This window comes from Anopheles merus, chromosome 2L, assembly GCF_017562075.2.
Source record: "Anopheles merus strain MAF chromosome 2L, AmerM5.1, whole genome shotgun sequence".
In the NCBI taxonomy this organism is placed as follows: Eukaryota; Metazoa; Arthropoda; class Insecta; order Diptera; family Culicidae; genus Anopheles; species Anopheles merus.
Window position 1 is genome coordinate 33,770,039 of NC_054083.1, and position 25,682 is coordinate 33,795,720.

Here is a 25,682-nt window from a genome sequence, read left to right on the forward strand (position 1 = left end):
ATTTTATGCTTTTCGACTGCCGGTCCTGGTGTATGTGTGTGTGTATTTCTGTTTCTGCATCCTTCATTTTTCCCCGGTTTTTCTTATTGCATTTCCAATCGGTGGCGCTAATTTTAATCTCCGGTTTTGTCTCTCGCTCTCTTTCTCTCTCACTGTGGTCAGCTCACCGATTGCATCCTCGACTACTACGACGCTCCTGGCCGGCACTGCAAGTCCGGCGCAGCTGGTGTCACAGACCATCAGTACGGCAGGTGGCAGCAGCAGCAGTAACGTCAATGTAGGCGAGGTTTCCTCGACGTGCAGTGTCGGATCGCCGTACGATACGGTGTCGTCCTCGCCGGGATACATCAACACCGAGTCGTCCGTGTCTAGTTTGGACGATCTGAAATCATCGGAAGGTAGGTGGGGAAAGTTGATGGGAGAAATTGTTTAAGTAAATGACCTGTCGTAAGCAAATTGCTCTGATTTTCGCAACTCTGCAGCGTTTGTCTGACTTTTTATAAGTGAGGGGCGCCTATCAACACATTACTGGGCAAACATTAAAATATATCAAAGGACTTAAACTTGTTATGTCCTCATGTATTTATGTATGTTCTACTCTGGCACATAGAATCGTGGTCTGTCGATGTCTACGCCCAAACTATTAATGAACTGTGACTAACTATGACTGATTAGTGTGTCCATAACAGGATAGTTAATGCTGCGTGCTGTCTAATACAGAGAAACGAGCTCTGCTTTCTTCTTCTTGGGTAATTTTAGGTAAATTGAAGGAACAAGTTTGGTTTGTCAATATCAATTTGTTTGACTCTTTTTGAAAATGAATTCTGTACCATAATCGACTTTTGTAATTCTCCGTTTATAATTGTTGTTAAGCTATTCTCGTGGAATTTCTGAAAACTACAATTACTCTCTTTTTTATGAGAATATGTTGATGCATTGTTATGGTTTGAAATATAGATAAGATGTTTGGTGAACTAGATTCTGTTTTAAATTGTTCTATATTTCATTGGCTCATTGTGGAATGAAATTATAACCGTTAGTTCCTGGACCGGAACTTTGTATGGTTTACGATCCATTCCATGACTGAGACTGAGCTGCAGGTACATTTTATCCAAGAACATTATGAGTTTAGGATCTCCTTTAGAACAAATGTCGATTCAGGATAAGTTCTAGAACCGATGTTGGTTCGGGATAAGCTTCAAGACCGTTAGGAATAAAGGATCAATTCCAGACACTAATTTCAGCAAATTCAGGATCACTTCTAGGATCGGTGTGCGTTTGGAATCAGTTCCAAGAATGCCATGGGCTTGAGATCAGTTTCCAGGACCGATATGAATTCAGGATTTATCATTTATTTATCTCGTTGCATTTCTAGAGACTTTCACCTTAATGAGTTCAAGATCAATTCTAGGCACTCAATTAATTTAGGATCAGTTCCAGGACCTGTACGGGATCCAAGAATGGAGTTAGGTTCAGAATATGATGGGTTTAGGACTATTATGGATTCAGGACCTACAAAATGCAGAAGCTGTATGATTTTAAAATCGGTTAAATGACCACGAAGAGTTCGGCATTATTTCCTAAAGTGGTCTTGGGTTAGGAGTCGTCTTTTGCTAGTCGTAGCTCAGTGACAGATCAAATCAACTAGTAATGTTCAAAATTTAGTATCAAGCACACGACATTTTTCGGTTGATATTGGAGATAAATTGCATCCAGGCAGATGATTAAGAATATATGGGATCTAGAAATGTTACAAATGATTGTCCTTTATGCATAAATATCATCTGTTTTGTTTTGTTTAAAACCAGAACGAAGATAATTATTAATTTAAGAAGAAAAATATGTTCCATAGTTTTTCTACTTCCACTACGACAAAGAAATGTCAACCACTTCCTAGAAATAATTAAAAAAAAAACGCTCATTCCATTACATTGACTCTTGCCAATTAGCTAATCGTGGCAAACGAAATGAGCATAAAAATAGGATCACATAATTGCGACCTCTTATCCGCTACGCCATGCCACCACTTTACTATGCCACGCACGTTGCTTTCGCATCGGTTTCTCCTTCTCTTCCCTTCCCATGCATGTGACCTGAAGCATAATTCCATCGGCCGCTCGGGTGCGGACGTACGCTATGCTGTACCAGAACCATTAACACCCACTGCGAACTGTTTCTGTTCGCTCGCCGTGTTGTGTACACACAACCTCCAACCGAAAGCTTTCTCAATCCCGGAGCATATCGATCGATTCGTACCGCCGCGACCCACCCCTTATTCCACATTCTTATCAAGATGTCAAATAGCGGTTGCGTTAGCCGTTGCTTTAAATTTTAATTGTCCCTTCCGCGGGCGGTGTGCCAATGATGGGTGAGAGCACGAGGAAGAGCCAAAACTAAAGCAAAACAGCGATAACAATAACACGAAAAGAACAGGACAGAAAAGACCAAAGAACGAAATGTTTTGCTCGCGTGCAGGAGAAAGGTGCAAAGAAGCGATTAAACGGTGAAGAGTCCAATAAAAGGAGGAATAAACAGAAGAGACCAACCGAAAGAACCGGTGACTTTGAATGCGAACACGAGAACCAGCAGCAGCCGCACGAAGAATCGTCCCAAATGTAATAAACTAAAAAAAAAAGCAAACACACACCGAAGCAGAATAATACGGAATACGGAAGAGGAGACCGCGAAAGAAAGCACCGAAAAGGAAGAAAGGGCGATGACGACGGACGGCCGCGACGACGATGGGCCCCAAAGTTCGTTCACCTTTGGGGCGAGCTCGAACGCGCGCGCGCGCGCCCGCGTTAAGCCTCATTACGCACGGGCACACGATCGCAAACGGCACGATGGGCCGATGGGTGATCGTTACCACCAGCCTTCTCCCATCCGTACCCGTACCGTACTCAAATCGATTCTGACCCCTTACCACCCCCATGCACGCAAACCCTTTCCAACGCTGTTAACCAGAGACGCGCGTTCGCATGTACTTACGCATGAACCCGGTGCGCATTCTGGCTGGCGGAGGCCCGGTTCTGGCCAACGGGTTCAATGGCCGACGGTCGATTTTCCCACGAGTTTTGCACGAATTTGATATGCGCATTCTTATCATCTCACCTCACACTGGATGGGTGCAGCATTAACTTGAGTAGTTTTGTGATTTATTAGTCTGTCTAAGCAACACATCGCTTTGGAGCAACACGAAGAATCCTCTCAAACAACTCTTTGTAGTCTGTCTCGACTTAATGGTACACCGTTTTAGGTACACCATCTCGAGGTGGAATGGATCCAGAAGAACAGAAAGGAGGTTAAAGAGCGTATGAAATGGATTACATGGCGTTCAATGTTTTTGGAGAGCCCAAGACAATCCAAGTGGTCAACCAGAGCCTGATGTTTGAGCCTGATCTTCTATGATGTATGGAGATAGCCCGTTTTTGTCTAAACTTTAATACATCTCGGACGACCCGCTAGAATGAGGATGACAAGCCGAAACTGTTTCTTTGGTCGGTTTTTTCTATCTCTCTCCTCGGTTCGGTTCTAGTCCGAATAGATTATGACGTCTTTTCGGTCAGGAGCCTACAGCATCGCCCGTCCGATGGGCGATTGAAGGTGATATGCAAAACGAAGGAGTAGATGACACGTTGCTGTGCCTGTATGTACATTGGTGCCCGGGTAGATCTTGCCAGAACGATTGTCCGCAAAAAGCTTTCAGAGAGAAGATCGGACCAGTGCTCGGATAATCTTGTGCAATAAAATGATGATGCGAGGATGATGATGATGGTGATGCTGCTGCCTGATAGGCGTACTTTTCGTACCTTCTCTTGCTGTTTGTAGATTGGCTTACTTTTATGGGAGCATCAAACCCTGGAACGCGTTTTATATTTATCACTTTTACGATCATCCTGGGAGGTTCGGAGGGAATTCGCCGTGTAGCGCTTGGTACTAGGGCCATACGCTAAGCTTTCCATTTTTGGAAAGGAAAAATCGATTCTATTGGAGTTGGATGAAGACCACAACAAACGGCAACATTCGTCACACTGATGCAGCGAAATTGTACTGCAATGCTTTGGAACTAATCGTTCAGCTAGAAACTAATCGAACTTTTTCCATGTTGGTTGCTGTAAATTTACTACTCCTAGGGAATGTACTATAATCCAGTACTATAAAACCAAATCAATGAAGTTTTACAATACCGCGTACACTTTATGAGCCTCCAATAAGCTTCCAAGGCGCGGGCGCGCGTTTACACCTTCTCTGCAATCTTGATCGCCGTGCGGCATCCCGATTTGATGAGGCTCGTGAGGGCACGGTAAAATGGGGCCTGCTCTGCACCGTGCTCCAGCCCGGTATCGTGATGCTCCTGCTCCTCGTCCCGTATGCGCCGGATCGTTTCCAGCAGCACCTTATCGGTGCAGCGCGGCGGCACATCGCACATCAGCGCGCGCAGCTGATCGTTGTAGTGCTCGACAATTACCGACTCGACCGCTACCGTGCACGCCATTGCCGCCCTTTCGCCCAGCAGTGCGGTACCGAGACCGAGGGCAAAGCCAGCCACCCGCCAGACCGGCTGCAGGGCCGACGGTCGGACGCGGTACTCGTTGACGAGCCGATCGAAGGCGGCCTTGTGCGCCCGCTCCTGTTCCCACATGTGCCGGATCGTTTTACCCGTCTTGGTGTGACCTGACGGGGGAGGAAGTTTGAGCACAGTTCGATCGACCAGTTGCAATCGTTTGGGGTAACTACACCGGGGGTTATGCACTTACCGAGAATCACCAGCTGACCGCGATAGATTTGGTTCGCTCCCAGCTCGCCGGCCTGATCCACCCTGATAATCCTGTCCACCAGTTTGGAGCAGCGCTGCTTTAGAAGCTTAGCATCCGTGTGGATGCTCCGTGTGGTAAGCTGCAGCATGTAAGGCGAGCTAAAAACAAGGAGGCAGCCGTACGGATTATGCAAAGCGAAGCCAAGAGCCATCGATATTTCGTTGACTTACAACTACAACTTACCGTTGGGTTTTCGCCTGAATCACAGTATGTTGAGGTATAAAATCCACAAAGACAGACTCTTGATCAATGATTTCAATATCCTGCTGGTGCCAGCGGGTTCATCACGATTTCATTATGCACAGCGGTTTGATGTTAAGAACGTTAATTGCAACACAAACCAAAACGAATTGCTTCTGCTGCTGCTGTTTGTGGCCTGCTATGTTTTTGGATAAACGTAGCTATTTGTTGTTAATTTGGGCCCTTGTCTTCCAGTTTTTTTTAAAGGCAATTCACGCTTCCTTTTGAATCCAAGGTGCACATCAAGAGAAACTAATTACAGAACTCATATCGATCCTTGAATTGAACCCGAATCCATACAGGCCTTAGAATTGCCCCTGAACCTACATCGGTTCTGGAACTGATCACAAACCCATATCAGTTCTGAATAAACCCATAACGGTCATGGGACTGATCTTAATGCTAAACTAGTCTTGGAACTGATTTTCAACCTATACCAGTGCTGGAATAGATCCTGAATCCGTGCAGTTTCTGGAACACATCCTGAACCAATACAGAATATGGAACTCATGCTCAACGCATGCCAGCCTTACCAATGTACCTGAACCAATACCAGTCTTGGAACTGTTTCAGGTATTGGTCCAGTGATTGATTCTAGACCCATACCAGTCCTGCAACTGATTCTAAATCCTAAATATGATAATGAAACTATCCCGGTTTTGGAACGGATCCCAAATCCTTACCGTTTCTCAAAAAGATCCTGAACCCATAATGATCCTAGAGTTGATCCATGTCCTAATACAATCTTGGAATTAATCTTGAACTCATACCAGTCCTGTAATAGATTCTGACCCCTTTTCGATCGTAGAACTGATCCGTAACCCATACAGGCTCTGAAACTTATACCGAACTCATGTCGATTCTGGAATTGTTCCTGATCCCATAGTGATGCAAGAATTGATTCTGAACTCGTACTGGTCATGGCGCTGATTCCGAACCCACCTCATTTCTGAAACTGATACCCAACTCCATAACTGTCCTGGAACGGTCCTAGACAGGTCGAGGACTCATACTGACGACGGAGCTGTTCGTGAACCCATACCGGTCCTGGAACACTTCCCAATTTTGTTCCGATTGAAGAACTGTAGAGTTTTATTTTTCAAGCAATGAATTACGAACTACGAAGTACCTGTAACTGACTTTCCTACCATATTGATCAATGCACCATGCTTGGCTTCGCAGTTTTTTTAAATTTAGCATATACATTTAGTAAGGAATTCGCAATAATGCGTTACTCCAAAACTACTCGTAATAAGAAGTGTGTATGCAACAGCAAAAGTGTCAATGGTTCCCTTTATCACCCCACCAGGGTGAAAAAACGGAAAAATCGAATCCCATCCCTCAAAAGCTCTCCCGCTCGGGTCAGTGACCGATCTTCGGGAGTCTGTGAATCTGTGTGTATGTGTGTCTGTGTTTTATTTCTTTCTCTCCCACTGTTGACTCTTTCGCTCCGGCTTTCGCTCGGCCAAGCGAACTTGCGACAGGAACGATCAGTGTGTGTTCTTGCACTCACACCGCGCAGTAGAATGCGTGTTATGTTTTTTTTTCATCGTCATCATCATATTCTTCTTCGCTCTGTAACGTTTGTTTGTGTACCCATTTATAAGCATCGTTTATGCTGTTTGTTTCCTCATGCTTCCCCATTCCTAGAGGTTCACCATCGCATTGCTTGCCTTTCGGTCGGGGTTTTGTCATCATCCCATCGTTCCTTCATTCCCCATTTCCTCTACAGCAAACGCTCGCCGGCCTGGAGCTTTCAGCCGACCGTGCACACGCGCCCATTTTTATCAGCCGCGCGCATAAAGAGCGAATAAGGGTGCAATGATTCGATCGCGGTATGTGTGTGTACGGTTGTGTTTTCACGCAAAAACAGAAAATCGGTTGATGCGCGCCTTATTTTATGCTCACAGCGAAGCAACCCATTCGGCGCATTGGTAACGAGATGTGCATCTATCTTGGCCTGGCACTCATGAGACGCACGCACGAGGGAGGAGGAGGTGTTGATTCCGATTCCTTCCGCCCTATCCCACCTGGAACGAACTGTTCGTTCGCGCAGCTCGCGTTCGATGACCGCCGGCTCGAGCAGGCAACCGCGGCGCAACATTAAGGCACGGTCATTCGCGTGCACCAAACGTGAGTGCACTTTTCGGTGCGCTTTCCTCCTCCTCCTCCCGCTCTTGGTCCGAAGGGTGGGCTGGGCTGGTGCGTTCGTTCTTGGGGCGATTTATGTGTGTGCGCTCTTGGGTTGGTGGGACACTCCTTTGCTGGATGCGTCCCGCTGTTCGTTGGTGCAACATTGAACTTGAACGGTTGAAGAAAAGAGTCATCGCCGTGAAGCGAGAGAGGTCAAATATACCTGCTCTCGTGCGTTATTTTGGGGGAAACTTGAGAGAATAAGCGTTATTATTATTTTGTTGGAGGAAATTTTGGGCAGGTGAGTGGACAGTAGAGCGTTGGTAATCTACTTAGCGCGTTCGTGGTTGAAGGGTTGAAAGAGCGTTGAATGTTTGGTTTAATTAAATTTAAAGTTTTAAGTGTGTTTAGTTTAATGAACAACTTTATATGTTATACATAAAACATAAAATTCATAAAACTCACAAAAATCTATTATGCATTGTTTATTATTTCTTTTGGTTTCCGATTTTTAATTAGGTAATCAATGATTTATATCTTAAAATTTATATTATTTTAAAAAGTTATTTTTATCATTATTCACCTATTTTCCAAACATTTTATATGTGGAATAGAATCTTCAACATTTATACATACATTATGCTTAGATAATTAGAACCATTTTGACTTTTATTCCGAATACAGAGAATTTTTAAAGAAACTTGCTTTCTTGTCCATGTAAGATTTAGTTTTTTTTAATTATCATTTGTTATTGTTATTTTTTTATCTGTACATGTCTTTTGTTTTTATCATTGAAACTCTAACATATGTTGTGATAAAAATTTATTATATAATTTGTTTGTGCTAATTACAATGTAATTTCTTATGTTTGAATTGCTTTATTTTGTTGTCTTTTTAATAACTGCGCTGATATTCTTTTCATGGCTTACATTGAACCCATACCACCTCAAACATTCCGCTTAAAATGTTCCGATACGATCACTACGATTAATTCTAGTTCCTTAATCAGTAACGGTTATAATTAAGCTACAAAACGAATGTCTTCCTGATAACTGAACAAGTTCATCGATTAACGAAAAATCAATTTAAATTTATCTTCTCGAGCCGATACGATACCCGAAACTCCCAATCGTTAGGCTACTCCATTACAACGCGCAGCCCGCTACCACCAGTAATAGTCGACAATTTTGCATATCCCAAAAACCAACCCTGGACAACGCACCCGAAACTCGAGTGGAGCAGCATTTCTCGCTCTCTTTTCGTGTCTACTTTCTTTCTGCGGCATGCTGGATGCTGGAGAACACTCTCCCGCGTGATCGCGATCGCTCCACACCGGACGCGACCGGGGGCAGCACATCATATGCTGCTCTTTAATTCTGAGCCAACGGGTTGAGTTTTCCAACGGTTCGCATCCAGCGTTCGCGAGCGGCCGAACGCACACTCTCCCGCGGAAGGTTCTTGGTCTGCAAAGGCTCGGCAACCCGGGCCGGGAACAGGTCGGCTGTTGTTTACCTTCCGTCAGCCGCTGCCAGTATGCGTTAACGTTCTCACCAGAATGGATACGCGCAGCGGCGACGATCGTACCGCAGTGTAGCGCGTGTTCTGGGCGAGCTCTCTCGGTTGCGGTTCGCGGTGTCTGCTTTCACGGGTGAGCCCCGTTGTCGTTGGGTGTACTGTTGTTTTGGTGATTAAAATTAAGTTTCGGGCGCGCCCATACTTAATGCGTGATCAGTGAACCTCTGCACGATACGATTCGGTAACTGTGAAGCAATGTGAGTGTGTGTGTGTCACGAGAAAGCCCGTGGCGTGCCAGTTTTTTTTCCTCGCGTAACCCAAGTGCCATGTTTCCCAGTGCCCCAAGTTTACTACGTACGAGATTAGCTTATTGCACGCCGCGATCCTGCCATCGCACGGGATGGTGTGCCAGTGAAGGGAGGGTGTCGGTGTCGCGTTCCGCTGCTGTCTGAGCATGGATATCTATTCGCTCGATCCGTCCGGCACGGGGCTTAGCCCGAGCCTGGCCAAGATCGACGAGGACCTGGCGGAGGTACACTTCGACACCGGGTCGGAGTTCAATTTGCACTTTTTCGATACGCCCGAAGACTCGAACACGCAGAGTGGCTTCAGCGATCATGAGTCGAGTGAGTCGGCGGCCCGGGACACACCGCCGAGCCCGGTGTGCAGTACGGCGACGAGGGGTGGACTCAGGCAGCAGCACCACACCAATAGCGGCAGCAGTAATGCCGGTGGCGGTGGGCTCGTGTCTGCGATCGGGTCCGGTAACTGTGTGATGATCTCTTCAACGGCGCACGCCGCCATGGAAAGGACCAAAGTGTCCTCATCGAGCTATGATGCAGGTGGCCAGAGGGCTTGTGCTGGAGTGCGGGCAGGTAAGATGATGCGAGAGTGCTAAGAGAGTTCAACTGAGTAAATTAAGGGCATTCTCCAGGAATTCATTAATATCCAGTGAAAATCAACAGCCAGTTTTCTATGACGATAAAAAAGCCACGCCATGATGCATAAATTGCTTAGAACTTGCACACCAATAAACGTTTTACTGTGACAATCCATAGGCGTAAACATCTCAGAATCTGGAACTATGTTTAGCCCTATCGTGTGGTTGATTCGTCATCAGGAAGTCTATGATTGGACTATAGTTTAAGTTCCTGTTGATATATAGACTTCGCAGTAAGCCTTTCAAGGTTTATGGTTCGTTGGACACATTCGTGACTATTTTCTGTTATTGTGTTCGATTGATCACATGTTTTTTGTATTAGTGATTACAATACTGCTCTTTGCATTGGACTAAGATCGTTCTAAACTGGAGTCTCCGAAGATGATTTAGCTGTATGCCAAGTTAACGTTTCAGTGGCCTGTTATTCAGCGTTCAACATCAAAATCTGCGGAATTAATGTGCTAAAAATTTTAAAGTGTGTTTGAACTGTTCGAACTTTAGCATCGAACGCCTCGAACTCGCTGTCAAAATGGTATGAAGCTATTCGCTAAGCTCGATGAGTTCATTCAATAAGTTTGTTATCACGGGCGGAATAAAGTTCAGGAAAAAAAATTTATACCGCTTGGAGACTTTCACGTCCGTGAAATCTTGTTATACAAATATGGTCAACCTGTGATATGTTTAAGCCATGTCTCGTGGTACAGTCGTCAACTCTTACGACGTCACAACATGACCGTCATGGATTCAGGCCCTGAATGGACCGTGCCCCTATGCATTATGGTACTAAATATTTTATCTTTCTATGGGTAAAGCAAGAAGTCACTGAAAGCCAAGCCTATCAGAGGCTCAGGCAGGCCTGGTTGTTGTTGTTAAAAGAAGAAGAAGTTATTTGTTTATTATGTTTATGATCTCACAACTAACAAAACACTGAAGATGGTCTTGAAGTAGTATCTTTGAAAATACTGTTCTGTTTAATTCTTTTGGTTTAATTGGTGTTCATTGATAACCACGCCATGGGACTTATTAGAGATGTCAATTGGGTTTAAACATGATTAACTTCGTCTAACCAATAAAAAAAATTGAAACAACTAGAACCGGCATAAACTAATTTTAAGGAATTTAGCATATATATTTCGGCACTGACTTAAAAGTTATCTAAAATCTAAAAATGAAGAATTTACAATTCAGTGGTCGTACTGTCGTGAATTATTTTAATTTTGGGTAAAAATTCCATTATGTCATTATCATTCCAATTTTCACATCCTAATATCTCAACAAGAAGTAAAATAAATTGTGCATTGTATCAGGACTGGAGCACTTCGTCTTCTGAAACCGTTCCTTCTCATGATTAATCTGTTAAACTATAAATCGCCTCCAAGTGATCTCGATCCTACCCTCAGGTCAACAAAAGACGCAAAAAGACGCGAACTCTTGAACTTCATTCCAAATCCCGTGTCTGCTCCCGCACTTCCGCTGATGCATACATATAAATTGGCGGGAATTCGAGCGTAGAACTGGGAAGAAGTCGCTAAAGAGTTCCTCAATATTGTTTTCCGTTTGGATTCGCTGACTACGCACTTAAAATGCGCACTTTGCGCGCACTTCCCACACGGATGGTGTCAATGTATGCACATTGCTAATTCACGGAAGGGGCGATTTACACTGGCACGAAAATAGGGCCATTCCAGCTCCTTTTTGGGCAGAGATGGTTGCAGACAAGGGGGAAATAAACTGCATAAAATGGCTACGAAAGCAGCGCCGATTTGCACAATTTGGTTTAGGAAGAGGCATGAAAGCTCGACCGGCAGATGTGCCACAAGGGTTTTTTGACATCCGTTACTTCACCGCGGTTAAAAGGGGAGGAGTAAAGTTTCGTGTGTGTGTGTGTCTGTGTTGCCCGTGCCAATGTCAGACCTGAATGGAGTGGATGCTAATTCACGTGCAGCGCGTTGTGGTGCTGCATACGAAATTTAGCGGTCAGAGTCGCGAAAAACCGTTTTCCTCCCACTGATTGGAATAGGAATTCATGTGTGTGTACATTCATCTTCCCGGGTCCCCTGGACAATTCCGTACCAATTCCGACGCCTAATGAAACGCCCGGAATTCATTAGCCCATTAGGCAATCTGGGTTGCTCCGAAATAGCACGGAGCACTGATGTGGCCAACATGCGCTTTAACGGACGGCCGAAGCTTTACGTCAGCCGAGGAGGCTGCTATGTTAGGGTTGGAAAGGCGGGATGATGATGCCTGTAAGCGCAAAATGACAAAAAAGAGAAAGAAATGCGCACGGGATGTGAGGGCAGAACGAACAACACATAAAATCAAAAACAACACAGACGACGAACCCCTAGCGTGGGGATGCTCGAAAGGAAATGGGCCGCGGGGGCACCGGCTACTCCCGCTGTCAGAATTCGTACCTAAGCATAGCTCATTAATTATGACTTGTGCTGATTGGATCACGGTGATACTGCGCGAATGGGGAACCTCCAAGGCACACACCGGAGAATGCTTCACACACTGATCGATTCCTGCCTGGATCGAACGCTTAACGGGACACAGCGATGGGGTGTGCTGGGCATAGCATTAGACAGCCAGCGAAATACACATCATTCGATGAAACGAACTGGTTCTCGTGCCAATCTTTCGCGCGCACGCTCTCGTACAATGCCCTAAAAGCTGTGTACACCTTTCGAAACTAATGCGCGCGAGAGGACGCGTGAAGGTGGATTTTTTTGTTTTGTTATTTTACTATTGTTGGAGCTGTTTTTTGTAGTTCCTTTCCCACTTTGCTTGGTACGTTTCGATGGTGCGTTTGTCTGTTTGTACATCGCAATCAAACACACAATGCAAATTGAGGATGGTAAGAAAAGGAAGTGTGGCGACAAGTGATAGAAATAGCGGGAGAACAACAAAAAAATAGGCACGATGACTCCAAAGTTCGCTTGCCGTGGTGGCTGTGACTGTTGGCCAACTTTAACAGCGAACACTGGCGAGGGAAATAAAATAGGGCTAAAAGCTTTATGCTGTACTCTTGTGCGCGAGATTCTACTTCTATCGAAGTAGGAAGCGATCGTTCGCGAGAAGTTACGATCTCATGCCTTGGAGGGCGCATCAAAAGAAAACACCCCACCCCAGTGTGTGGTTGAGCGATCGAATGGACGGGGGATTGTGTCGTTTTAGAGTTGTCTAGAGGCAAAGGGAGAAGGTTATGCTCGGTTCGCTGGAAGCCGAACCGAAGACACCGTTTTGTGATTGAAAAGGTACATGCCATGTTTGATGTCTATCCTCTCCATCTAACCTCATTCTCAATCACAGCTCCCATGCGTGGAGGAGGACGCGTGTGACTTGAGTGCGTGTATGTGGACATAGCACCAATCTTACACCGGAGCGGACGGTTGTGGCCGAACGGGTGCTGTTGATGTTGATGGATATCGTCAGGCACCGTGTGTGTACATGTCCCGGGGTGGAGAAAGAACGTTGGCAAATTTTTCTTTACAGATTTTTATTTTGTTTTGTTCGCTCTCCCTATCTTATTTTGCTTGCCCACTTTTTCGTGCTGCACGTTCCCTTTACTGCCTCTTTGCGTATATTGTTACATTTAGGAGCGCGCAATGGTGTACCGTTATACATTTATGAGTTTATTAATAAGTATAATTCCCTTCGGCTCTCGTGATCGCGAGCCGGTGCTCGGGGGAGGGAGACGCAAGCCTCCCTTTTTCGCTCGTTTTGTTGCCGTAGGTCGAATCTCGTGTCTTTTCGCCTCTTCGGGTGTGATGGGGTGGTTGGGGGAGGGATAAGAATAAGGTGGATTTTTTAAAGAACAGATTAAATGCAACTAATCAACTGGAGTTCGATAAAAAGTCCAATTTAAAACCACTTGATATTTGTTTGACAAGCATTGAATGACGTAATTTCATGGATAGTTTAAAAATAAAATAGATTTTAAAGTATTATTCGTACACACATAAGTTATGCAATCTTGGTGAAAAACAGTTGGTGAAGAAACAAATAGTGGGCAAATATTTAGCGGTCAAAAATCACATTGCAATATCAGGAAGAAGATGCAAAAAACAATTCTTGAAAAAATCAACAAAGTCAAATAGTTCAATAGTATTTCAAATAAATTATTAGTAAAAACTAGAAAATCCCATGGAAAACATTAACAACATATGATTTAGAATAAAAACAAAACAAATGGAAAGGCAACATACTTAACACATTTATTTTAAAATGTGTAATCTATAACTTAACGCTAATTTTACTTTATAAAATACTCTAAAAGCTAAATGATCATAAATAATTTTATTTTCTTATAATTTTTTGTAAACTTACAATTTTGGTTAAAATGTGTAATATTTTTGCATCAATAAAGGACTGTACAACGAGCATATAAAGGCTAGAGCTAATGCAAATCGTTTTTACTAACCATTTTATCGTTTTTTTAATTGATAGGAATCTTATTTTTTGTAATAATAATGAGACCAGTTCCTGTCATTTTTCATGACCCTCGAGCATTGTCTTATTTCCCGAGCTTAAACCTTGAGTTTCAAATAATTTGTGCTATATTTGGGAATGCGAAATGTAGTCCTTAATATTATTGTAATTTTAAACAAAGCAATACTATAAAGCTTAATTGAAAAAAGAGAAAAAAAGAATAATTGATATTCTTCTCACTGAACTACGAGAACATCTTCAAAACATACCAATGCCCACTCGTTGCTGGCCCTGGTTTACTTTCCTTTCCCAAGTGCAGTAAGGTTTATTACACAACGACACCATGGCTGTCAACTTTGCCTTCCGCGTGCCTGCCAAACGGCGGCTCGGTTGCGTATTCCCACCGGAAAACCAGTGCACGAAGAAACCAGAACGATCGTCCTGCTTTTCCCCCAGCCGAAGGGTTTGCAGTGCTTCCGAAGCTGCGGTTTCGGACGTTACAGTTACACGAAGCATTTGCTCGAGAGCGTGAATCCACACCGAGAACCAGAACGGAACCCGGAGGGGGTGGTAAGGTACGAAAAAACGACGCCAACAACCTCCTATGCTCAGCCTTTGTCCGCGAGCGAGATCATCGCGGCGACTGGTTCGGTATGTACTAAGGCATGCTCCAAACACGACCACAAAACTGCAAGAACTTTTAACGCTCCTTCGAATGTATGTGTGTCCTATGCTCCGTGTATGCTTTTTTTGTGTGTGCGACGTTTCTTTCGCACTTCTCTCGCACATTTCTTCGCTCCACATTACCAGCCAACGAACCGGGGAGCAAAACAAAAACGGCACTACCAGGTTCAACGAACTGCCTGGACGTACCGGCGGAGTGTTTCGTTCCCTGGACGGCGGACGGTAGTTTCTTGGGGGGCATTGTAGGATGGGTTATCGTGTGTCGTTTTGGGACCGTTTATGGTGCTCGAATTCGCCAAACGAACCACTACCAGCAACTGCAGGCAGGGAACCCTCGGCAGGTCGGACGAGCATCAGCATATAGCTGGCTGGTGGTTGCGCCCGCCCCAAACGTACGTCATGGCACGACCGGTATCGTGTGTTGATCAATGGATTTTAAATTGAAATATTTGCAATTGTAATGCAACCGGGGAACGAACTGGTGGTACAATGGGGTAGCTGGGGGCAGTGTCTCGGAAAGGAGGCACTCTGCCAATGGTCGCATAAACAGTGCAACATGCGTTAGGAATGCCCCCCTCCCCACTGCCGCCGAGGTGTGTGTTATGCTCGCACATAGTATTTGTGCGATGCGCGAAAACGGTTAACCATTGGAGTAGTGGTAGTGTGGAAAATGGTAATTCTTTAAAGGGCAAGCTACAAGCAGAAAGCTTTACAAAAGTCACTTAATCGAAGAACAATTTTAAAAGATTAGGACAAGTTAATTACTTAAATTCTTGGCGTAAAATTAAGCACAACCTCATATTTATCTTACCTTCCCGATAAATGGCAATGACGAACGGCGTACCTAGTATTGAACTTGGTTGGTGACCTTTTCCTGCTTCCCAACCGCCATTTATGACATTCAGCAAAACGACACTAGAACTAGAGCTCCCCCTCTCCGTGCCGCGTTCAGTTGATTCTAGCAAAACATCTTTAAAATACAATCAAGTAAACATTCGAACACTATTATACATGCAACCTATCGAGAGGGAATACATTTGACCACCACCCGGTCAGCGATTGGACGTGCAGACCACATCTCCCAACAATCCGACTCGGAAACGGTTGAACGATCGTGATCATCAAGAGTCGTTCAAAAAAGTCGGTAGAGGATGGGAAAAGCGATGCCTTCTATGCTAATTGCGTTCGCGTAACATTGACCTATGTGACGGTGGCAGTTTGTTGCAGTCCAGCGCAAATGTATGCAGCGCAGCTATCCCTAACCTATCCCTCTGGGACGAGTGCCTGCTGTACGCTAGAGATCACATTACGCACTGTTCAGGACAGTGGGAAAACAATGTTGAAAGATTCTTTTTGTCTCCGGGGCAACTGCTTGGGACAAGCCGGGTCCCGAAGGAGTCCCGATCATCGAACGAAACGGTCGCGCATTAAACTTTCATGCAGTTGAATATGGAGATGCGCAATTGCATTCTAATCGTACAGAAATTCTAAATAGTGGAGTCAGGAGGAGAAAAGAGTGTACTACGATAAAGCAAGAATTAAATGGCCCCCTTTGGGAGTGGTTGGATTACACTCAGGGGAGGTTATTTACTATGAATAATTTCTTTGACCTTTGACCTTTGGAGATAATGTGGAATTAATGTCCGTCAAGTAGAACTTCTACAGGTTAGCGTTACCTAAGCGACATATGTCATCTGACACGACTCAGATCATATAGTCACATAGGTTACACTACAATCATTTATTTAATAAAACGTGAGTAACACTCCAACAAAGTTGATAAGCATCATGACAAGAGTGCCAAATGTAGTATTATTTATGACTCCTCTGACTAAATTACCACAACCTAATCTTCCACTTCCACCTTCTCTTTGCAGACCCGCCGTGCAGCGACGCCAGCTCAACGACGACCGCGAAAACGTTCGTCGCCTGCAAGGTGTGCGGTGACAAAGCGTCCGGCTACCATTACGGCGTTACGTCGTGCGAGGGCTGCAAGGGATTCTTCCGGCGCAGCATACAGAAGCAGATCGAGTATCGGTGCCTGCGGGATGGCAAGTGTTTGGTGATACGGCTTAACCGCAACCGGTGCCAGTACTGCCGCTTCAAGAAGTGTCTCTCGGTTGGCATGAGCCGTGACTGTAAGTACCTTGCCTGGGGGAGACGTATTTGGGTCGGTATTTGTGAAGAACCTAGGTGGGAAATTAGGCACTTTGGGCGTACATTATAAAAATCGGATGGAATTCTTCTATTTTGATAGAACTTCAACAATAACTATTGGTAAAACCAATTAATTCAGTATGGATGATGCAGACCGATTTATTAATAATCTAAGAACATAAAAACTCTACAAAGTTTGAAGTTACTCTAGATGTACTAAAGGTCTATCAGCAAGAAATTCAATTGAATTTCCTTGGCATAATGCATTTTATTAGTCTAGGGCTACAAGCAGGTCTATCGAAACTGTACAAGCAATACATTGAGTTGTTGTACTTTAACCCTAAAATTCTAACCTAGGCAATCTACAACCTTCATTAAAGCTATGATGCTTCAAATTTACTTTTCAGAGAACGCAAATTGAGCTGTTGTGTCCTTTTTTTGCATAGAACTGCGATCGGATACAACGATGGACTTGTCCAGTACAAGCTGATATACCTTATGATTGGAAACTAAATAACTGGATTAATGGTTTAAAATAGATATATCTAAATGAAATCTACTAGAAAAAGTTGAGATTTATTGGTAGATTCTCTCATGTACCAATTGGGTATATTTGATGCTTGTAGTGGTATTTTAAGGATTATTATCAATGAAAGCCATGATGTTGAGCTGTCATGATGGTGGCTGTTGACCCATATTTTACTATCTTCAACTCAAAACATGGATTGTCTTTTGATCAATCGCTAGAAATCGAAATGAAGTATTGAATATTGAACATAAATATGGAAACGTCGTTATTTTGTTTAATTACTTCGATTTAAATATTAATGATATAATGCATGATATGTTGAAATGTTCACTGTTTAGCTAAGCTCATGAAAAAAAATAATTATAAAAAAATATAAAGTAATTCCACTCTATTGCTGTTATTGCAAGTTTCCGATTCATCGTTACTCCCTCACCAGCTAACACGTTTTGTCTTGATAGTGAGAGTCGCGCCCCGATGTGTGATGATGCAACTCGGCTAGATCCGCAAACTTCTTGTTCCGGTGAGTGGGAGGAAAACTGGGAAAGCTTGCTCCGAAACTTGAAAAACTTGAAATTCCACCTTTTTCAGCCAGACAAGACGCCACTTGGCTGCGTGCAAACGTGGATTAAACTTTCAATTTTTCCACCCGCCCTAGCCACCCTGTCGGGGGAAACATTTAAAGGGGACATTTGTACGGTTAAGCTTTTCCTACCTTTCAACTTCGAAAAACACTACATCTCTGACTAGTGAAATTGTGTTAAACAATCGTAGTTGTTTAATTTCTTTTTTCGAGAATACTTTCTCCTTACACCCTTTAAGCTTTATGATGTGATAATGAGTATGGTTTTTGTTTCCCCGTTTAAGACGCAAGTAAATCTTGTTGAAAGTTTGGTGTAGTAGCCGACCCGAAATGTTGAAAGGTGTTGCCGAGGGGCGCACCACCAGACAAAACAGTCGTCCGCTCGGGTTAATCGTTTCGGGGTGCCCTTTTTGCACAACACACTTTGTGCTACCGGCAAAGGCGAATGCACTCTCGCGCACGATAGGAGCCACCAGATAATCCCAGCTTCTGCTGCACCGCCAACCACCACCGAACGGTGCAATTGCACACCGGTTTTTGGGGAGGACCGGTGTGCTGTTCCGTGTGTTTTTGTTTCTCTTTTGCATCCCATTTTCCTCTTCGCCCTTTTCGCCTGGTGGCTATTTTCTCAGCATAATTTCCACCCAGCTTTTCGGCCCACCGTCCATAATGAAGGGCGGTCATTTAGTGCGGGAAGGCTGGCTGGGTTTCTTTTCCCGGGAGCCTCTGCAGGTTCATCTTCTCGAAACAAAGCGTTGCCATTATTGATTTGCACGCAGCCACGATGTGAACCAGTTTGCATGGGAATGATTATTGACCGTTGGCTCGTTTTGTCGTTTCGTTTGTTTCGGCTTTCGGGAAACCGTACCGTGGCCGTGTCCTGTCTGGGGCCTGGGCTGGCCAGAAACGTTCGGCAGGAGAAACGTGGGCAGTGAGTGTTTAATTTGAAACACGGTAATTGGGTTGCAAACGGGCAGAAAAGGGGCCAGCAGCCGTTACAGAAGCCGATTCGTGCACCACGGATGGAGCATTGGCAAGGATTGGGGTGTGTCGGCTGTCGGAGCATTTCCTTCTAACGGTATTCACGGTGCATCTGTACCGTTATGGGAAGGATTAAAATAGAACCTGAGCAGGGTTGGGTTTGCAACGGGAGGAAGGTTTTTTAGGGGTTTGGTAGGGGGTTAAAGAACATGAGAATCCATTATTGAGTTTGTTTTAAAATTGAGCTGAGATGTTTTGCTGAAACGATCGAATTAGTTTCTGTTGTGCTGGGGGCAGTAATGGTTGTTCATGTTTAAGACATGCTGCCAGCGGGAGTGGAAGAACAGGACCACAGTGCGCAATTATCATTTGAGATTAGATTTTAACAAAAGTCAGAATAGGTTTATGTTTATGCATAGATCTAGCCTGGAGAGACATTAGTTAGCGCCATCAAATCAAGCATAAATTGCTATTTTCTAGTTATGTAGCATAAATCTTAACAGCGTCCACAAGAAGTGTCACGTTCGTTCCCAATTTTAGGGCCTGAAAGTTTAGCAAGAGGTTTTAATACACGAACGGTGTGCGTTCAAACTTGGTAAATTCAGAAACTGTCGGAACACATCTTAATGTCTGGTCATTTGGATGTATGGAAAAACACAGACAAGGACTTTAAGAAAAACTACAAATCAATTTTAACGATTTGATGATGTTTAGTAATGGTTCATATGATTTATTGATACCTTTCTATGAGATTTTACCGAAAAGATTCATAACATCTGCATCTCGAAAAATTAGTTTGTAGTTGCTTTACTTAACGTCAATTGTAATACGATTGTTTTAGACAAAGCTTCGATAGTTTGGCGTTTTTAACGATTATTGATTCATAAAGTCTAGTCATCTGGGGTTATACCGTTCGAATCCTTTCTGACTATAAAAGCCTTTTTCTGGATGTTAATTCTTGTTCATAATTGGAACAAAAATACGGGAGATACGCCATCAGAAATTAATCCAAAAAAATTTGATCTAACATTTCGTTTTACATCTCAAAACCATCGACGAAAATGTGTTACGCATTTCTTGTGCACTTGTGCAATAGCAATTCCGAGAAAATAGGAAACTACAACTTTCTTCTGTATTGAACAATCGTGCGATTTCGGCTAAACTTGCTTAAGAATCTGTATCTGTTTTCTCAAACCTATTGTAAATTATTATTTACAATTTTATTATTCTTGAGAATTTTTCAAGAATTCATTTTTCCAATTTCCATTTTCCAATTTTTCATTTTTCAAAATGAGTTGAGGATCTTGATCAATTTTGTAATCATGTTGCTAAAGGAAATCAAAGTATCTGAAATCGAATGCTCGTTTTGAACATAATGCACATTTTAAGTTTTTCTTGTATAACTCAAACAATGTCTTGCAATTTTGTACCATTTTTTGGCACAGAGAATTGACACAGAATGTAGGAGAAAACACCGACAAGGTTTTATGATGGTGGATGGTTCGACAATTTGTAGTGAGGTTCCTGAAGTTAAAGTAAGGATAAGTCTTGCCAAGTAAAACTATTGGCAAGTAACACTGTAAACAGTCTTAAGTTTTATGACCAGTGGCCATAATCTAAGAAGGAAGAAGAAATTTGTAGATTTTTGTTTATTTTTATCTTTTCATTTGTTTTACAAAAGCTTACAAACAAACAAAACTGTCAAACGACACTCAATCAACAATTGATAGCCTCCCCTTTCACGGCTTTACTAAATGTGTTTGTCCCCAGTCCTTCCAAAGAAATCGGCAAACTGAAAGCAACACCATCACCGCACCCTCCGAAGGTCAAGGGAAATGGATGTGGAAGAAAGGGCAAGCAGTGGATAGTGCAAAAGGCAACTAGCAACAGAAGAAAACAAGACCGACACCAAAACAAACCATCAAACAACTCATTACAACCTCTAAACTGCCGGTTTTACACTTCCGCTGCAGAGAGGCAAATTCACGAACCAGCAGGAAGCAAGAAACAAAAAAATGCAACCACGAACCCGAGCTGCTCAATGCACTTTTGGCCGGTGGAGAGGGTGCTTTTTCCTCCCTTTGCAGAAGCCACTGTTGCTATTTTCATTTCACTTCACACGTTGTTTCCATTTGTTTTGGTTTGGGAGAGGGAGAGAAAAAGAGAAAGAAAGAGGAAGCCCACAATGCAATACGCTCGTGGGGCCTTTCGCGCAATACGTAGAGGGAAAGATTGTGCATTTCCTCGTCCAGAAGAAGGGCTCACGATGCAGGAGAGTAAGAGAGAGAGACAGGCTTTTCTTTGCTTTCGCACAGCACCGTACTCTGCTTTTGCTATCTCGTTCGCTGGTACGTTTTTTTTTTTGTTAACTCTTTTCTCTTCCCTCTACTTCTTTGTTTAACGGTTTATCTTTCAATTGAAGGGATGAATGGGAGGGTGAGAGATGAAAGGCCAGATCATGCAGCAGAAACAAACAAACAAAAAAGTTGGTTCAGCGCTCGCTAAAGAGATTTAGCATTTTGTCTGCAGCCGAAACTCGCGCTGTGTGTCTGTGCATTGCGCTTGTGTGCACTTTTCCTTGCACTCTTTTGTGCTGCGAGATGGCGGTGGGATTTTCTTGCCCACCGAGCACGGCCAAGGGGATGTAAAAAAAAATGCAACAGGGACGGGGGTTAGTATCGGCTGCATCTGAAGTGCATTTTCTGTCTGCTTCAAGCTGGGAACCGGTGCACCGGCGGGACAGTAATGGCAAGTCGATTTCGAGCCGTCCATGTATTTCCGTAATCGGAGGGAGAGAAAGTTTTTCTCTTCCGCCTCCCGATCCCCAGCACCACCCAGCGGCACACCGCCACCTTCCGTGCCACCGTGTTGCAAGAGTGCAAGTGCAGTGCGTACTCCGAGCACTCGATTGCGCATTGTCGTTGTGTTAATATCGATGCACTCGCCAACAGTTACCGTTTAGCCGCTCCGTAAGTTGGTTTTGCTGGTTGCTGTGGGGAAGCTGTGGTTCCCAATTGAGTCTTGCACACACACACACACACACGCACACCCCAATCGAGCATGTGTCGCTCTTAACACAGGCAATCCGTAGTTCCGTTTAGTGAACCGAACCGACCGAACCGACCCGACGGACTATATAAGTTGTGTCCGGAAGCGAAAACCCTTGCCGAGCGCTTCCACGTGTTCGGTTGATGGCTCCGTGCATACAGCTCCAAGGGAGAACCACGGTAGCGGTGTTTTGCAGAAGTGCATACATGCCAAGCTCTCCATGCACCACCACCTATACGCCGCAAAAAGGCGGAAGGAAAGTGATAGTGTGTAGTTGTGCTGTGGTTCACGGGGTCTGTCTATGTGTGCAACTGCACGCCGCTGCAGCACCGCTTTTCCGGATTTTGCAGTGCATTTGCTTACCTTTCGCTTTTATTTTTCCAACCCCGCCCCCGCTCCCATCTTACTTTTCGGCGTGCCGTCTGCTCGCGAGGAGGGGGGGGGGTGTCTCTTATCGCCCGTTTTGTAAGCGAGCGGGCGCAGTGTTTCGGATCTCTACCCCTCTTTCCGCACGCCCAGTTTGGCTGTTTGGGAGCTGGTTTTGGAGTGGAAGGGTTCACGCTCTGCACGGTTTGTTTGTAGCCCTTTTGCCCGGGATAGTGGCGAGTGGCTGCAGTTGCACCGAACCACACACGTGCGCCTGGTTCAGTGCAGCGGGCGACGGACGATCGGTTGGTTCGGTTTTGGGAAGTTTTTGGTTCGGTTGGCAACAGTGATCAGCAATAACGGATGTTGGTGATTTTGGAAGCGATTTGTGTGCGTGTGTGATATTTAAAAAAAGATTAACGTATGTGATAATAAAGTATTGCATTGCTGCGACTACAGTTTACCTGTGATGATGGATTTGTGATAATTGTTTGCCGGTGAAAGTGTTCTGAAAGTTTGTTATACTTCTACTACATATCAATATCAACTGGCTGCCGCAGTGTTATTATGCGAACAGGATGCAGTGTGATTTTCAACAAAGTCTAGCGAGTAAATATGATGTTTTTTGTGTGTTTTGTTCTTATCTTTAAATAAATTAATCGTGTTGTGGCATTGTTATCGTTGGGTTTAACTTACTTTATGAGTTGTTTGCACAATACAGTGCACAAATAACAATTGTTGGTGTTTGATGTTGTATGATTTATGTTTTAACGGTGTGTCTTTGTAATTTGATTCTGTGGTTTGCGTTAGTGGTGGTTACAAAATGCATGAAATATTGGGTGTCCTTCGTGCAGAACATCAAACATTCTGTGACACTGTGGGACAACAAGTTTGCTACTGTGGATACGATGCATAGAATCTATGAGTATCTTTAGTGACTACTTTTATAGCACTTCTTCTCCGATATGGTTGCTTATCATTGTTTGGTTTATTAAAGTGTGGTTTCATCTCTCAAAATAGTGCCAAATAAAAGCCAAGCTAGAGTAATTTTTCCATTCAATTCTACACTTAGGACATATCTCATGTGTATTTAAATGTTATAGCGGTAATGCCAATAAGTTGGATAGAATGTTCGCATGGGACAGGTGACCAAACAGTTAAATTGTGACTCGCGGTAACGATGGCGGTTTGAAAAATGGTTCTGGAAATGTCAGCATGGTTCTATTGTGTAACACTTTTTTATAGAAACTTTGAGTCTTTTGGCCTCATTCGCCTGACATTAAAATCACTCTCAAAAGTTGGCCAACACAGCCTTTATTTGGCTAGATTCCAATGACTTATTGCTTAAATTATAGCGGAACAGTCAAATACTGTGCTTCTGCCAAATTGATCTCAATGAACTTTCAACCCGAGACATATTTTGGGCCAATGTCCTCCACGTGACCAAGCGCTTTATTTGTTATTGTTTTTCATAGACGGAACAAACGTATTAATAAGCTAATTTGGGTACTGAGTGGTACCACCCATATAGTAGAATAATGAGTGGTGTGTGTTTGGTGGGCTCTCTTCATACAGGAATATGAACCATTGACGGGTCTAATGGATCTAATGACTTGACGAATGTACCGAAGGACTTCCCTTCAGACTATATTTAATCTATATGTATATTACTTTCAATCTCTCTACGTTGAAAGGAAAACATGTTGAATTTTGCGATGGCACTTTAAATAGTTTTATCAACTGTTGTTGTTCTTGTGACAATTAAAACACATTTCGAGGAATGTTTACTTTTACTTTTTAACTTTTTTAAATCAGGGGTTAGGCTTGTGAAAAGATGTGTCGAGACAGTATTACTGGGTTTTTTCGGGTCAATTTCCAATGTCTAGACCATTTTTCATTGTTTGTGAGATGTTTTCCAACAGCTGTCAAATGTTTTATTTGCATTACAATAATGTTTCAGTTCTTCCACATGATTTTCAACACGTCTCAAGGCTGGATTTAATTTGACAGCTCTTTGTGATGGATTGAAAATCATGTGTAAATCATGGAAGTGAGTTGAAAAACCCCGTATATCATTTAAATGCTGCTGACATACAGAGGTTTTCAGTAGTTCTTGGAATGTTGCGACACTTTTACGATCTTCTTATGACAAATGAGCATTTTATGACAAAAGGTTGACTCTAGGGTACCTTTTTTGGATATAGGAATATATAATATAGGAATTTCAAATGTGACTGTCCGAAAAAGGTGCTATTGGAATTGAACTATCCCAACACATAAAGTTGATTTTCCTACAGTAAGAGATAAGAAAATGTCTCAAAATTATGAGAACCCCTAAAAACTCCTCTTAGCTTCTGCACCTCTTCTGTTTTGATCTGAATGTGTGAGTTAGTCGTAAACAATACCAGAACATCAATGACCATTTCTTAGCTTATTTTAGGGAGTAAAACGCCGCTACTTTATTTCCTCCCTCACTACACCAGAGTGCCTAATTAGCCCCATTTATAATCTAGCCATTTTGCAACGCTTTGTTGGTCGTTTCGTGACGAGAAAAAATGCTCAAACAGGCAACAGATTTAGTTTAATTTATCACACACTCCAAATCGTAACAAAACCGTCACGCTCAATGCTCTACCAGCGATAGAATCTCGACTAAATGTTTCCCTCTCGCCTCCTTTTATCCCTTTCCCTCTTGCCTGAACACGGTGGGCAAATTAATCAGCCATGCATTAGCCATCCCTTAACCGGTAACAGTACCTTTGGTCAATGATTCACGATACGGGGCAACGAAAGGTGACGATTGCGGCCCGAGCTCAATGGTAGTGAAATGTACACCAAAATTGCAACAAAAAAGCTTTCCACCCTTTTACTAAGGAGTGGGGGTTGCTGTGTGCAGCAGCACCGTGTTAGCGATATATTAACACGGCTTGCGTGTCACCCGGACCATTAGTCAACCCCGATTAAAAGACGCCGAAAGAGTGCACCCAGGAAGTAGGAAACTAACCGCGTGCAGCAGTCATATCATGCCCGCACACCGTCCGCATAGTTTAGCGGTTTGCCGCGCGATAGAAGACGGAAGGGTAGGGGGGGGGGGAAGGCGCTTATCGTAGCATAATTTTCATAACGCTTCACAAAGCTGCACGCGCGCGGTTGTTGTTATGCTTACCCTTTTGCGGGTGAGTGGGTGCGAACTGGCTCTACCGGTGTGTAATGCGAACGGGTGTGTGTGTGTGCCGTACCGGTGAAGTAATGCATGCT

The 25,682-nt window shown here is 43.7% G+C and overlaps 2 protein-coding genes across 7 annotated transcripts in view; one reads left to right on the top strand and one right to left on the bottom strand.

The window, feature by feature from the left end:
* Nucleotides 1–25,682, top strand: part of LOC121593166 (ecdysone-induced protein 78C) — a 32,904-nt gene that overhangs the window by 1,126 nt on the left and 6,096 nt on the right. For 3 of the 4 annotated variants that reach the window (XM_041915301.1, XM_041915302.1, XM_041915303.1), the window contains 2 exons: nucleotides 163–398; nucleotides 16,641–16,901. In XM_041915301.1, the coding sequence (XP_041771235.1) occupies nucleotides 163–398; nucleotides 16,641–16,901 (497 nt within the window). Of the gene's footprint in view, nucleotides 1–162; nucleotides 399–8,674; nucleotides 9,581–16,640; nucleotides 16,902–25,682 lie in introns of those variants that run through there. The other variant, XM_041915300.1, reaches the window with a different exon arrangement.
* Nucleotides 4,096–5,190, bottom strand: LOC121593168 (5-demethoxyubiquinone hydroxylase, mitochondrial-like). Of its 3 annotated transcripts, none has more exons than XM_041915307.1 (3): nucleotides 5,001–5,190; nucleotides 4,758–4,915; nucleotides 4,096–4,674 (listed from the first exon to the last, which is right to left on the bottom strand). In XM_041915307.1, exons 2-3 carry the CDS (start codon nucleotides 4,903–4,905, stop codon nucleotides 4,238–4,240), a joined length of 585 nt encoding a protein of 194 aa, XP_041771241.1. In that variant the 5' UTR covers nucleotides 4,906–4,915; nucleotides 5,001–5,190; the 3' UTR covers nucleotides 4,096–4,237. The 3 variants fall into 3 exon arrangements, with proteins under 3 accessions (XP_041771241.1, XP_041771240.1, XP_041771242.1); XM_041915306.1 differs by having other exon boundaries at nucleotides 4,988–5,190; XM_041915308.1 differs by having other exon boundaries at nucleotides 4,758–4,933; nucleotides 4,988–5,190.